General features: G+C 34.9%; 1 protein-coding gene across 1 annotated transcript in view; it reads right to left on the reverse strand.

Moving 5' to 3' along the window:
* The window catches only part of SNTG1 (syntrophin gamma 1), a 190891-nt gene that overhangs the window by 123773 nt on the left and 52119 nt on the right, over nt 1-14999 (reverse strand). The window contains exons 4-6 of the mRNA XM_019474602.1: nt 13662-13719; nt 10946-10989; nt 10797-10838 (exon numbers count right to left, since the gene is read on the reverse strand). Coding sequence (XP_019330147.1) covers nt 10797-10838; nt 10946-10989; nt 13662-13719 — 144 coding nt within the window. The remainder of the gene's footprint in view (nt 1-10796; nt 10839-10945; nt 10990-13661; nt 13720-14999) is intronic.

Here is a 14999-nt window from a genome sequence, read left to right on the forward strand (position 1 = left end):
TCCCCTCCCAACTTCTTGTGCACCCCCAGCCTCCTCGCTGGTGGGGTGGTGTGAGAAGCAGAAAAGGCCTTGACTCTGTGTAAGCGCTGCTCAGCAGTAACTTAACTAAAACTGTGTTATCAACACCGTTTCCAGCACAAGTCCAAAACATAGCCCCATACTAGCTGCTATGAAGAAAATCAACTCTACCCCAGCCAAAAACAGCACAAGGAGGAAATAATTCCAATCAAATTACCCATTTTAAAGGATTTGGAGTTCTTTCTTTTCACACTTGATCATACTGCACTTTTTTTTTTTTTTTCCATTGTAGCAATGAACTTGAAGGGTTTGAGTTTTCTAGCCCTGATTATTAACCAAACAATGAAGCTGCTTGCTTATCTATTAAATATATAAGAATCCCCTGCTCCTTCAGTCAAACTGTTCCCACAATTCAAATTTACCAGAATAAGTGCTCTCACAGTTGAGTTCTATATGAAATTTCTAACACATTTACTGAACAAGTACAGTTTTTATGTATGCAATTTGTGAAAAGATCATTAGTAATATTCAAAATGCATACACATTACTAAACTACATAACATGTCAGCTATTGTTTCTGTTCCTAGTGCTTGAAGAGTGAAAGTCATCCAGTTGACACAGCATTTTGAAGTACATTCTTAATTTTTTAAATCTTTTATGAACAAAGATAGGTCTAAGATTGTTGAAAACATGGCTTGAATATTTTGTCTGACTAAGCAGAGCCCCAGTTCTGGGGGAAAAAAGAAAGATCAGTCCCAGAATAAGAGTTTGCTCATGCTAATCCCATTGCAAGGCTGGGGTCAAACACACAGCTAGTGGCAAATTTCACATTTACATATTCAATATAAAATTTGCTGTTGGCAAATATGACCTTAACATTTACTTTTCATGAATAATCACACTAAACAACCACCAGCATATAAATGCTCATGAAAAATGAATACAAAATGGTCTTAAAGAGTTTGAAATCAAATTTTAATTCTAAATTTGAATAAATATTAATGTACAAGCCTACTCCTATTTGTTCAGTTCTAAATGTTATCAACTTCACAATGACATAAAGAATAATTCTTGGACAAATTTGTATTTGAAGTAATGTTTTAGATCAATATATGCAGTTAACTCTGCTAAGCTTCTCGTCAGCTCAGGATCTTATCTCTGAGTATCTCAGCCCTATCTCTGAGAAAGATATTTTAGTACTTCAGGGAATGTGCTCATTAGTAAAAGTTTTCAGCTGAGAAAATATAGAAGAATGTATTTTCATGCCATTTAATGCAACGGCATACCTTTCTGCTGCAGAACAATTGTATTGCATGTAGCTGAAGCTGAGAAAATGACTTTGTTCTTCAGAAATATTTGTAAAAAAGAAAGTCCCCAATTTAGTAAAATACTTGAATTCATACTTTTAGGCAAATACATACATATTTTGCTGGACTGGGATCCAACATAGTTATCCTGTAATATGAAATTTTCACAAATAATGTTGCCTCAACATTTTAGGATCATTTTCATCATCATCTAAATTTTAAGGGTCTTGGCAAAACTGAGTTTAGAGGTACTCACACTGGATATTAATTAACTGGAGGACATTTACAGATATTTTGGAAAGAAAAGAGATTAATATATAATTCCAAGGAAGTAAAAAAGCTAATTTGTATCTCAGCATAATGATGAAAATGTGCTGAATTACAGGTTTAATCAGTTTATAGCATGAGGTCTTTCTGACTTTCAGAGTTAAGCATAAATCTGATATATTCATCCAAAATGATCAGGTTACTTATCCCATTGCAACCCTTATTTTACCTTTTCTTGTTTTCCTAATTAGGTAATAACCCCGTGAAAATCCATTCTTGCCAGCAGTTAATTACCATTTGAGACTATAAACTCTTATAAAAAACATAATTTATAGACTGTTTTATAGAGTGGATGAGTTTTCTGAAGCAAAAATTGCAACATCAACAATAAAAGAAAAACAAAATGCTTTGTAAAATTCTGTTACATTGCTGCTAGGTGAGTATGTGAGAATATCACAAATGAATGCAAAAACTACAGGCCTCACTTTTAAAAAGTCTAGGCTTCTCAAACCTTAATAATTCTGGTTTTACAATTTTCTCTGTGCTGTCAGTTTCTACAAAAATTCAGAAAATAAGCAAAACAGTGCTGACACTACGTAACTCAAAGCTATCTAAGAAATATCTGTACAGAAAGATGATTGAAAAAACTACATTCCCATTTAGATAACACTTTCCTTTTGAGATATAAAGGTTTTGGTTTTGACACATTCTGGAATATTAAAAGCTGTAGTCATAGCAGTAAAAGTAAAAATTTAAATGTCTTGGTATTGCCAAATTCCAAAGCTCCCAGTGTTTTAATTGGAAAAAAATAATACTTTATTTCAAACATTTGTTGTTGTTGCCACTGTTGTGCTGCAGGTGATTCATTTTACTCTAAAACCTCACTTATTGATTGATGGAAAGATGTTTTATACAGTCTGTAAAACCTTGTAATCTTTCAGGGTGAAAGATGTTTAAACAAAATATTTCATCTATTAGCATTCATTATGGTAAATGCTAGCTCTCACCAACACTTCTCTCTGCAATCAGTAATTCAGAAATAATACATGATAACCTGAAGTGCACAGGGGATTCTGAATGTGTTTTGTATTAGATTTTTCATGTAAATATGACTGAATGAAAGATTTCAAAAACCCCTTAAAATGATGAGATATGGCAAAGATTTTGTGAAACATGTCTGTCTACCCATTTAATATGTAAATACCTTATACTCAGAATAGTATAAGAAGGCATTTCAGTATTTCAGGGAACCTAGAAATATCCCCAGTACTTTCTACTGCACACCAACATGTTAAAATATGGGAGGTTTTTGATGCAGTCCCTTGAACTTTCTTTTTAATGGGCCAGCACAATTAGAACCTTTGAAATATTCTGAATCAGTACTGGCTTGACAAGGGCATGTGAAGTAGAATAGAGCTATGTACATTTGCTAGACCTCATTTAAAGATATATGTCATTATCCTGGTAACGCCATTTCAGCCTGAGCACTGACTATTTCCCATTTCGCTCAGAAAAGTACCAACAGCACAGGCAGGCAACAACTCCTACAGGTCTCCACGCTAAAATCTAAAGAACGGGTAACCTTTGTAATTTTTAATGAAGAGTTTCTTCCCTCTATAACCACACCTGCACCAAAGTTTTTCTTGTGATCTGTGAACGTCTTACTACTGCAAGCTGTTTTACTGGCCACAGCCTTGCAAAACAGCTAACGGGAAACAGGTGGTACCAAATTGAACTTGTAGAAAGACACCGGTACTATGAGGGCAACACTAAGAAAAAATTATACATCTAGAAATAGGCCCAGTGCTGACAAACAGATACCAAAACACCAGTACCATACTGTACCATACTAGTGGTTGAGAAGTATGGGGTGGGCCATCTGGAAACCTCCATGTATCTGGCTGGAACAGTCCAACACTGGATACTATTGAAAAATATATAGAGTCCATTCTCCTTTCCTCTTCCTCCTCCACCGAACAAACTGTCAAAAGACAAAGACCCATTGTAGAGAAAAAAAAAAAGACCTAAAAATATGTACAGGTGTCAGATAACCCCTGGATAAAAAGTTTCTTCCTGGCACCCATCTGATTTTACTATAGCCAGAACAATGACAATTCTGAAGAGTTAAGTCAGGTATTGTAACTGCTGGAAAAATGTCAGAAGGCTCTATGTGTGTGCACATTTGCACTTCTTTCAGCACACCTCTTATTTATGACTCCTTCTGGCTAGCTAAGTCAGTACACATGCTCTATTTTGTTCAATGTGCTCTCTTGGGCCCATGTCAAGCCATAAGAAATATAGAGGTTGCCTTTTAGAGGTGAACATTTGCTTTCAGTCTATACCACATGGTTGTTACCTGTTTAAAGAAAACACTGTTGTTGCCAGTCGGACAGTATTTTCTAGTCCATATGGGTAAATGAAATTTTTTTAACAGTGATCAGGGAAGATAATTTTCATGCCTATAGAAGGTTTCATTTTTCCTACATTAAATTGGAGTGCTTTGTGTATGTTTATTTCCTCTGCCTTTTGGAGGCTTTTGATGCTCTCTGAGCTATTCTTGTCTAGTCTCACTAGATTATTATGGAGTAGTCAGTCCAAGTAAAGCAAAAACTCAGAACACCTAGCCAAAATGGACTATGCCTTTTCAAATATAAACCACACAGAAATAGATTTAAAATAATTGGGACTCTGGTGCTCTACCACAGAGCCAGCCCCATTTTTTATGTTTTAATTATTGTACGCTATTACATCTGTGCACAGCAAAGAAAAAATGGAGTCCATGTGCCACAGTCAAACTGAGGTATAGCTCCACAACTGGAAGATGCTGTGCAGAATGAAATCTTTCAAAGTCTTCTGGAGGGTAAAACAGACACATGAACAAACAGGTATGAAAATATTTCTATTTGCTTTCTAAGGAAGCAAAGAAATCTGAATCTTTACAGTATAATATCAATGTAAACAAGGCCACAAACAAAGCACATCTGATGGTACACACTTTAAATCCGCTGCTCAATTGTCTCTTTTCTTTGCAGCTCAGGCTTTCAGCATTAATAGAGCTGCAAGACAAAGGAGGAACCAAAGCCAGTTATTGGAAGGATGTGGCACCGTAACTGATGACTCAATCTTTCACTCTATCCCACTAAACTCTAATGGATTTTTGCTTTGAGGACCATAGCTGTGTAATAAGGAAATAATAATATTAATCATACAGACTTGGTATTAGTCATGCCGGCATATTTTACCCCTGTCTATTAAAACTTAGTAGTACTGATCATTAGTTTTAAAAGATGAAATCTTAATAAAATTACTAATATATCTACAGGTATCTTGAGAAAAAGAAATGAAAATATAAATTAGGAAGACAAGCAACACATTAACATATTTTAAAAGTGAAAAATCATAATGCTTGAATAAATTCAAGCCTTTACTGAGTGTGGCACAAAAATTAATTATTTAAACACTAAAAAACATAGCTAAAACCAGATTAGAAAAGCAGCTGAATACGTGTTAAGAATACTGCTCCAGGATATATCCTAATCCAAGGAATTTCCACCACACAGGAAAAAACAGTAAACTATTTACACCTGCTAGGTTCTTTTCCACTTGATGGACATTTATTTCAAATCAATGCTGAAATATTTGACAGATTATTATTAGCTCCAAATTTCATGAACAATAAGGACATTGTAAATACATTGTAACAGATGTTTTCATTAATTGCACCAGGGTAGCTAAGGTGACATTAGCACTTTTTTTATTACCCATCTCAAATAGAAAAGAGCAGCTGTATGGAAAAAGTAATAACTTGGCCTCTTCTTACAAAGAAATTATTGGATTTCCAAAAAGTTTACATTTCACTTTCAAATTCAAGTTACAAATTGCAGATTGATTATGATCTTCCCTTAGAAGCGCTGACTATGCAGCTTCAATATTTAAAGTTGCCATTCAGTCTAGAGGGGAAAGGATTAAATGGCTGTGCTATGAGTTATACAGTACAGGATCTCTGCCGCATAATATGAGAAGGTGGTAATCTGTATTTGCAGGTTACTGTTATCACTATCACCAAACAGCACAATATTAATGTAGAGATCATTTTCTATTACAGATTCTGAAGTACTTCATATAATTCCGTGAGCTAAACCTGATAATAGTCTAGGTCTCTATTTCATAGTTAAGGAAACAAAGATAACATAAAAACATAATTTACCAAAAGACACATCTGCAAAGTCAAGATGGAGTGAGATTTCAGATCATTTGGTTTCCAGTCCTGTCTTACAAATACAATATGCTCGTTCTTCTGCTTAAAAACATTTACGAAAAGCATTACCAAAACTATTCATAACGGGTTTTAAAAATCAGCTTGAACGAAACCACAGTTTTAAAACAAAGAGTCAGAGTAAGAGTTTCATCTGCTGCACATGATTGCAGTTAAGCAACTACAATCCCTATACTGTCAGTTTCATATAACATATATGACTCATGGAGACCTAGCACAGTTACAGCCCTGCTATGAATGCAGAGAAAAGGAGGAAGCAAAAGATACAACGAGGTGCACGTGGACATCCCATGTCAGGTCATTCTGCTGGAAAAAGATGTCTTGTCCAAAACGCAGCTGATGGCTGAACTGAAACATGGTGCTACACGTTGTAGCTAGCTCTACATAAAATCCACCAAAGTCTAAATATCTGTGCTGTCTTGATACCTACCTACCTCTACATGAGCTTTTCCTGTTGCTTTTCAAGGAATGCATGAATGCCACATTAACTGGCAGATATGAACTATCATTTTTCATTAGAAACATTCCCTGAATTTTCCCCAATTACAAGAAATAAGAAGTGATTTCATATCCATATTAATTTAATTCTATTTTTATTTCCTAAGAGAAAAACAGATGCTAAGATCCAAAGAAACCCCAGTGATATGTAACCATAGTTGTTAGTACTACCTGAGATGCTTTATTCAAAACATTAAGAACAGAGATATAATCTTAAACATATCAGCACTCATTTGACTGAAATTCTTCCTTCTTTGTGGGTCCCAGATGCTTCGGTGCACTAGAACCCTGGAAACAGTAAGAGCAGTAGATCCAGCACAAGATTTTTGGTAGTATTCAACTGAGTTGAATCGTACTCTTCTACTCTGAGGCACTCAGTAGTAGCTCAAGGGAAGTAGCTCACAGCAAGGCCTCTCACCCTCTCCCAAAATTTTGTCCATTGTTAGTGGTGTAGTGGCTAGACCCAGAACCACTAAATATGTCCACATGTGCTACAAGAACATGTTGCATGTACGCAACATGTATGCAACATGTATGTTGGTGATTGCCCATCTATCTTTGTTTTATGTTTGGACAATAAATGGAGGTAAGGGCTACAGATACATTAGTTTCCAGACTATAAATATATTAATTTCCAGCCTCATGAATAATCATATCCATTGTGAGCCCTTAAAAGACTAGGCGTGTGGATTGACAAGCTATGCATTGTTGGACCGTATTAATTACACAGAAGCCTAAATTCATAGGTCTGTCTATGCATAATCCTAATTTCAGCCTTTAAAAAGTCTTGTTGCAAAATGTAAAGAAGAGTCTACTGGAAAAGGAATACTTAATAAATCCAGAGTAGAAAGAGCACAAGCTCATGTAAATTAACAGATATAATGGACTCTCCTTACCTCCACATTCAAGTTCATACTTCATTTTGGAGTCAAATTGCCAGTATGATGTTGAGAGATATTTTTTAGAGAATTGCTAGATTTTTTTTTCCTCAACATCTTCCCATGCTGATACTTCACCACAGAGAGCATGTATTTATTTTACCATAGGAGACCACTAAGACTGAAGCAATGTTATGCTGTACTCAGATGGGAGTCTTTACAACCCAAGACAAACAACAAGCCGACATTCAGCCTTTGATAGAAACTCATAATGTACTTTCATGATATGAATAATAATCTTACATTCTACAAACAGAAAACTAAGCTCAAAATTAAGTGATTCACCTAAAGCTAAAAAAAATCAGAAAGGAACTGTGTAGAGGCTTCCAGAAAGGTACACTAAGAACTGACTAAACCTACCTATCCAGTCTTATAAGAGTCTTTTATCTATCTATCTATCTATCTATATCTATCTATCTATCTATCCATCTATCTAATCATCTATCTGCCTACCTACTTATCTACCTATCTATTTGTCAGATTCAGGCTTCAGATTGTAGTATGTTTCTTGGGTAACAGGATCTGTGCATTACTGAATACTATATCACCAGATCTAATAGCTAATGGAAGACAATAAATACAACAAAGGAGTGCCCACAAGTTAAGCCAACTAAGTTCACTATATACTGGGGAAAGATTCTCCCTACTATGAAAGATGGCACTAATTTGATTAAACTACTTAATTTTGAAATTCAAATAATTTTATATGCGCAGTGTAGTTATCAGTAAAGCACAGTGAAATACCAGGGCCAAATAATCAACAGTGTAATACAATAGGCTGCAGTGATTATGCCACAGGTCTTTTCATTGCAGAGCTATGAAGATATGACAAATGCTTAAAATGTTTCTGCAAGCAGCAAGAAGTTTTGGATCTAGAAAAAGAATGAACACTCTTAGAATGCACACTGCAGATACAAGTCTGAATTTCCCATGGGCATCTTCAGGTTTGCACACTGAAAAAACATTCCACGCTGGTTTACAATTAATATTTTCTAAGACATTAAGACAACCCAAACCACTAATATATTCTCACATAATAAGATGCCTGCTAAGTCTTAATTAGTTACAGAAAAAATCAGAAAGAGACAAAACTCTGAGCTCATGGACCTTTCATAGCTATTTGAAAAGTACCTAGATGCAATAAGGATTTAAAATTGTTTCCACTACTGTTCGACTCCCTGCAGTGAGCACCTATGCTCCACACACTTCCTATTTTCTCTGTTACCTTGAGATTAGAGCTACAAATCCTGTATTTGATAAAGACACGGCAAGAGAGAAGTGCTAGAACAACTCAAACTGCAAAGGGCATGCTGCAGACAAAATCCCACCTATAACTCCTGCTGGCAGACCAGTTGATGTACTTGCCCTTTACTCAGGGCTATGCCTAAACCCACAGATTACTGCACAATGCATAACCATATCTATCATTACAATAGCAGTCTTTACAACAAATTTACTCCACAAATATATAACGTATGATACTAGAACAACTCAAACTGCAAAGGGCATGCTGCAGACAAAATCCCACCTATAACTCCTGCTGGCAGACCAGTTGATGTACTTGCCCTTTACTCAGGGCTATGCCTAAACCCACAGATTACTGCACAATGCATAACCATATCTATCATTACAATAGCAGTCTTTACAACAAATTTACTCCACAAATATATAACGTATGATAGTGAATGTTTCTGAAAAAAATAGATTATGAGTTCATTTACTTTGGGTTTTATGTTTATTTTATATTTTATATTTATAACTCCTCTGCATATTTTAGTTTATAAAATGTCATATGGACATTTTATCTTATTTAAATATTGCTCAATATTTACTATTAATTCTTAAGAATTATTCTTAGTTAGAATAAAGGTTTAATTTAAAATTTATCTGCTTCTTAAACTCCTAAAACACTTGCACATATTCAAATGCACTTTCAAAACTGGTAAGATAAACTTTTTTTTTTTTTATCTTCACAGAGAATTATCTATAAGGAGTTTGAGAAACAGATTATGTTGGACAAACAATGCACAAAACAAAATTTAACATGATGACACTTGTTATTCTATGTCAATCTGTACCTTTTGGCTTTTCCAAAATCTCTTTTCTTTCCTTGAAAGTGTTTAAACCTGATCATAAATAGCCCACAGACTCATGTATAATTGTAATGGTTAAGAGATTGCCTCAGAAAAAAAGAAAAAAAATCCTGGTGTTCTTACCAGTTTTCAATATGCCTTTGAGTGTGCAAGTCTATACTTTTAGCACTATCTTTTTCTCATGTCTTGAAATTCCAACAGCTTATTTAAATCCCATTGAGAGATTTACCATATTAACACATATTAAACCAAACAACTGTGGTAAGCTTATAAAAGATTGAAATCTGATCACTGTGCACAGCCAAAGCTTAAAAGCACTATAAATATGACTATTAGCCTATGTATACAGAAGGTAGTATGACGAAGGCTCTGAAGAATGAACCATGATTTGCAGCAAATTTCCAACACAAAACCAGTGCACAAAAGCACTCTGAGAGGATGAAGAGTGCAGGGATCTAATCTTTCAGCCTGCACCAATTTGTTCATCAGAACTTCCTCTTTATTAACTCTTGCTTTCTATACCTGAATGGCATATGTTTAATGATCTGTCATATAACAGAATGCTGTATGAAGTATAGAGCATCTTTGAACTGGAAAAGTAAGTTTTAGAAAAGGAAACTTTCAAATATAACATAACATTATTTTAAAAATACAGGTACAAATTCTGTGGAGCTACACAGGATTTAAAGATAATTTCTTTGGTAATATCATTTCTGGCAGTCTTTTCTGAAATACAGGGTTTCCTATTTCTGAAAGTACTTAAGAAAAGTCAAAAAGTGAAATATAACAAAAGTACATGATACTTTTAGCAAAGCTGACTTACCAAGGTAACCAGCCTACTACAGAGCTCTCAAATACACATGGCTTCTCTAGAAGGAATCTCCTTAATACACTGTTATTTTAAACCCGTACTGATAACAGCTTAACTGAAGGAGGAGAGCAGCCTCATAAGTAACAGCCAGAGAATGAAAAAGCAGACGAACAGTTTTGTTTCAATTTTTAAATAGGATTAAAACCAACCAAACAACAAATCTCCAACATAGTGCAAATTACAGCTTTTGAAATTAAAGTGACCTCACACGGCCAGAAAGGTGTAGCACTGTTGAAATTTGATAGCTATAAGCCAGAAGAAGAAATGTTGGAATGTGTACAGCTAAAATCTGCATAATAAAATAATCACCTTTAATATAGAAAAGCCTATCTGAGAAGAGCAATTACAACAAACTTATGAAGAAGAGATTGCACTAAGAGCTTAGTTGCTTGCCATGCTAGAAGCTACAGTCATGTTTGTTTAGGAATAACAATAATACAACTGATACCAGCGCATTGCTATCAGTGTACACTACCATCTCAATAACTACAAAAGACAAAAAGTAGACTAAAAAACAGAAAAGCTCACCACTTCTTCATGCCTGCATTTTCTCACATTAATTCCATTAATCTGTTATTGAAAAGATAAAGAGAAGACTTACTCTACATTTCATAAGTATAGATTTCATTTCACTTTTCTAGAAAAATATAAACAAAAGAACTTGCAATTTTACTCACCTGTAGAATTGCATCTCCTATAAAGAGCAAACCTGAAAGTTCCGCTGAAAACAGAAAGCATATTTTTCACTCATTTTGTGCAAAACATCCTACATTTTGTGTACATGTATTCCTATTTAATTTAATGGTTTTACATAATCTTTTATAAAATTAAACAAAAACCTAATAAAAAACCCAACATACAACTTCCAAATAAATTATTTGGATTTTTTTTTTAATCCCAAAATACTGGCATATCAGTGTTACAAAAAGAGTCTACCCAGCCCAAGTACAAGACTATGAAACATCTTTTGTCAGTCACTAGCACCTTTCAGGCCATTATGGTGAGGTATGGCATACTTTTCTGAATAGAAAATGACTGCAGGACTAGGTCCTATTTACCTGTGAGAGATCATTTCTTACAAACTCTGAGGAAAAAGCAACACAGAGACTCCAGAGCTACTTATGAATAACAAATGTAACTTGTAAGCTTTTACCAAAGATACTTTAGATCCTGCATCTTTGATAAACTCAGTGGAGTATTTATGCTGGATAACACTTTATATGCTGAAGAGCTAGACAATCAGTATATTGTACAAAATCACCAGCCAAACTGAATTTGATTTTTAAAACAAAGCTATACCCTATAAATCACAGGGGAATTTACAAAATCTAATTCTACAGTTGCAATTTTTAAATTTTATGTTGTGTTACAGAGCTATTTAGTGCAAATATACTTTATAAATACACAAGAAATATAACAAAGGTTATTTAAGTGTCTATAAAGAAATAAATAGACCCTAACATGAGAACTAAGGAATGTTAACAGATTACATGGGATTATTTATCTATAGTATTCCAAAACATCACAGAAGACACTGTCTAGAAAAGACTAGAATTGGACTTGATCCAAAAACTTTACTTATTTACGTAAGTTGTAAAACTGGAATGAATATTGACAGAAATTATGATACTCAAGTACGTGTTTGAAGGATTGGTCTTATTAGCTAGATGTAACAAAGGATGCTTAAATTATTGGAGGATAGACATTCTGATTTTTTTTTTTCTTTTTTCTTAAATAAATGCATATCTCAATATTCTTCTTCAGACACTGGGCTTGCATGTACTAACACTTCATATGACCTGATGTGCTAGCCTAAGCACCTTATGTGCATCACTGGTTTTAAGAATTGCATCAAACGTCACATTCTTTTCTAGAGGTCCAAAGAAAGAGCTGGAGTCAACTTGGAGGAGGGCAGAACCAAGCCTGCAGAGCTTTGAGGTACAGGCTCTGGGTCAAACAGCATCTTCTGTATCAAAGATCCCTAGTAGACACACATGGCATGACACTTTCTACAGCACAAGACAGTAGTCTCCTACACAAAAGATGCCGCTCAAAACTAGCTCTATAAAAATCAGCAGTATTTTTATTGAAAGCAGGAATGGAGATTATATCTCAGCTAGGTATTGAGGTTAGAAATAAAGCATCAGCTACTGCAGCAAAAAAATGACAAAAATAAAAGAAAACAGTGTGCACTTTTGTGTGCTCAATTAAAATTAAGTCTATCTTTCTTATTTCTCCTGCAGTGCTTAATAGCATTTTAATAGCTAGTGTAGGTAATACATGCCACATTATTATGTATTACATACTTATATGTATACTGAAAAGAATGGAGTCACAAGTATAACTTCTTAAGGTTAACCTTATTGCCTTCCTTAGGGGTTCATTCCATGCTACTCTATAGCCTCCCTACATACAACTTTCACATCTCCCTTTCAGGGCTAGCTTTCAATTCTCAATACGCTGATCCCCCTGTACCTCTCTTTATCTGTGTGGGTGAATGTGAGATTTTTTTTATGCTGGCACATTTTAATTGTGCAGAAGCAGCATCCTAGAATTATTGTATTACAGATGGAGGGAAATGCTTTCAAGTTTACGTTTCTGACCTTACACAAATGTACACAAATATACACAAACATAACAGAGATATTAAATACACCATACCGTACTGATTCACAACCTTCATCTCTCATCATTGCACACATCATGAGCTGTTTAACCATTACCCATCCTCCTAGCACATATTATAGCATTCCAATAATTTCAAAACATTGCCAGTTAAAAACAATACAGAGATTCAGCACCAGTTCTGCCTGTATTAAAAATTAATATGGTTAAGACCTTACGCAGTACCAGTTTTGCTATGTATGAGTTGCTGCAAAGGCTTACACAGCACAGCATCTAATGCTGAAATAACATAGGGGTATTATCAAGGTTCTGCCATTACCCTCCCGTCTGAGTACTACCCTACTAACCAGTATAAAAAGACATGCATTCTCTTCTTGTGTTACCATGCTTTAATGGCCAAACATTTAATCTGCTACAGCTTCCTGGCAATAACCATTTGGAAATAAAAGCCACAAAATCATAAACTTTTGTTAAATTTGTTAAACATTTTCATTCTCTAAATACCTTCTTATTTCTCTCCTTAAAAATAATGCTTTGCAAGAACTTTTTTTTTTTTAAATCATGTTGAAGACCGTTTACAAAATATTCCAAATATAAATAATGTACTTTTTCAGAGAACAGTTCTGAGGAAGAGAGAGATCATAATGACATGGAGAGAGAAATGGTACACCAACAGCGTTTGCTTAACAATTCCTGAAGAATTGCGAGACTTAATGCACCTTGTGTTAAGGAACATGTCAAAACACAGTTTACTATTCTGACACTCACCTCTTTGTTCTTTGGAAATCTTAGAAATGACCACTGGAATACTATGTTCTGCTCCACCCTGAAAACAGAATAAATGGCAATCTTGTCAGTCACTGGAAATATCTTTTTGTTTAAAATTATATTTTACCCTTTCTCTAACTACAGTTTTCAGAGAGACTAAGAAAATAACTCTGATTCTGCATTTCCTCTTTTGTTTTTTTTTTAAATAAAAATTTGATTGGGATTAATTCCTTATTGCCTCTCATAAAGAAGTTCTCAGTTGCCATCACCAACTCAGAAAGTGAACTGAATGTTGTTCAAAACTCTACGAGTCTTGAAGAAAAGGGACATCAGTTTCTGTGAATTCTGGAGAGCTTAATGTACGAAATCGTGTCCTGCAAAAGCAAAATAGCCATCACACTACAATGGCAGCCACGCTGTGACCACTTAGGTTTCATGCTGGCAAGAAACAGGTAAACAAAAGACCAAGAAAAGCAAGTTTGGACTTTCATCTCAAAGGCAGCCTTTATTTGTTTCCGTCTCTGTCACACAAGCACAAAGAGTGAGCAAAGCAGTGGGATAAGTAACAAGGAACAGAAAAAGAAATATTAAGAAATGGAACAGTAGGTGTTCAATAAATGGGGGGAAATAAAGGAAAGCTGGACGGTAATTCAACAGTTCAACAGCAATTCAATGCTTTTGCTTCATTCAATTCATCCTGTTGGGACTGGAAACATTCATGGTGCTTAAGAATAAAGTATTAAAAAGAAACCTTAAATAAAAAGGAAACTCAAAGGGAGAGAAAGGCAAATGTACACAGAGACACAAATATTTTTTCCTCTGTAGAGAGCATCAAAGTGTAAGCCTGAATGTAACCTGTACAAATTCAGATCATCAGAAATGAGAGTCTACCACACTGCTATTTTGCCTAGGAATTCTGGGTAAGGGTTTGCTTACTCTTCTCTTCAGCAGCCAGATTTTTGTTTGGAAACAATGGCTTTCTTCGGTCCAGGCATCCAGTGTCGAGGTGTGGAAAGGACTGACATGGCTATTTTGACGGTGTAAGGAACAGTACATATCCCTTCTTAATGCAACAACCAATTGTTTGAAACTGAACAGACTCCTGCACTCAACAGCTATTTCTGTTGTGGAATAAAGATTAATTTCCTGTGAAACCATAGAATTTTAAATAGGATTAAAGTTCCTTCTGCTAGTGGCTATCAATGTAAATGGTCCTAAAAACACTGAGTTAATAGGGATCTCAGTAATATTACAACAATTATATGTCTACAAGAAAAGTTCTATTGGCATTGCACTAGATGAGTGTTGACAAGCACAGAACGTATTGGTATTTGTAGC

Source organism: Aptenodytes forsteri, unplaced genomic scaffold (assembly GCF_000699145.1).
Source record: "Aptenodytes forsteri isolate BGI_AS27 unplaced genomic scaffold, ASM69914v1 Scaffold139, whole genome shotgun sequence".
In the NCBI taxonomy this organism is placed as follows: Eukaryota; Metazoa; Chordata; class Aves; order Sphenisciformes; family Spheniscidae; genus Aptenodytes; species Aptenodytes forsteri.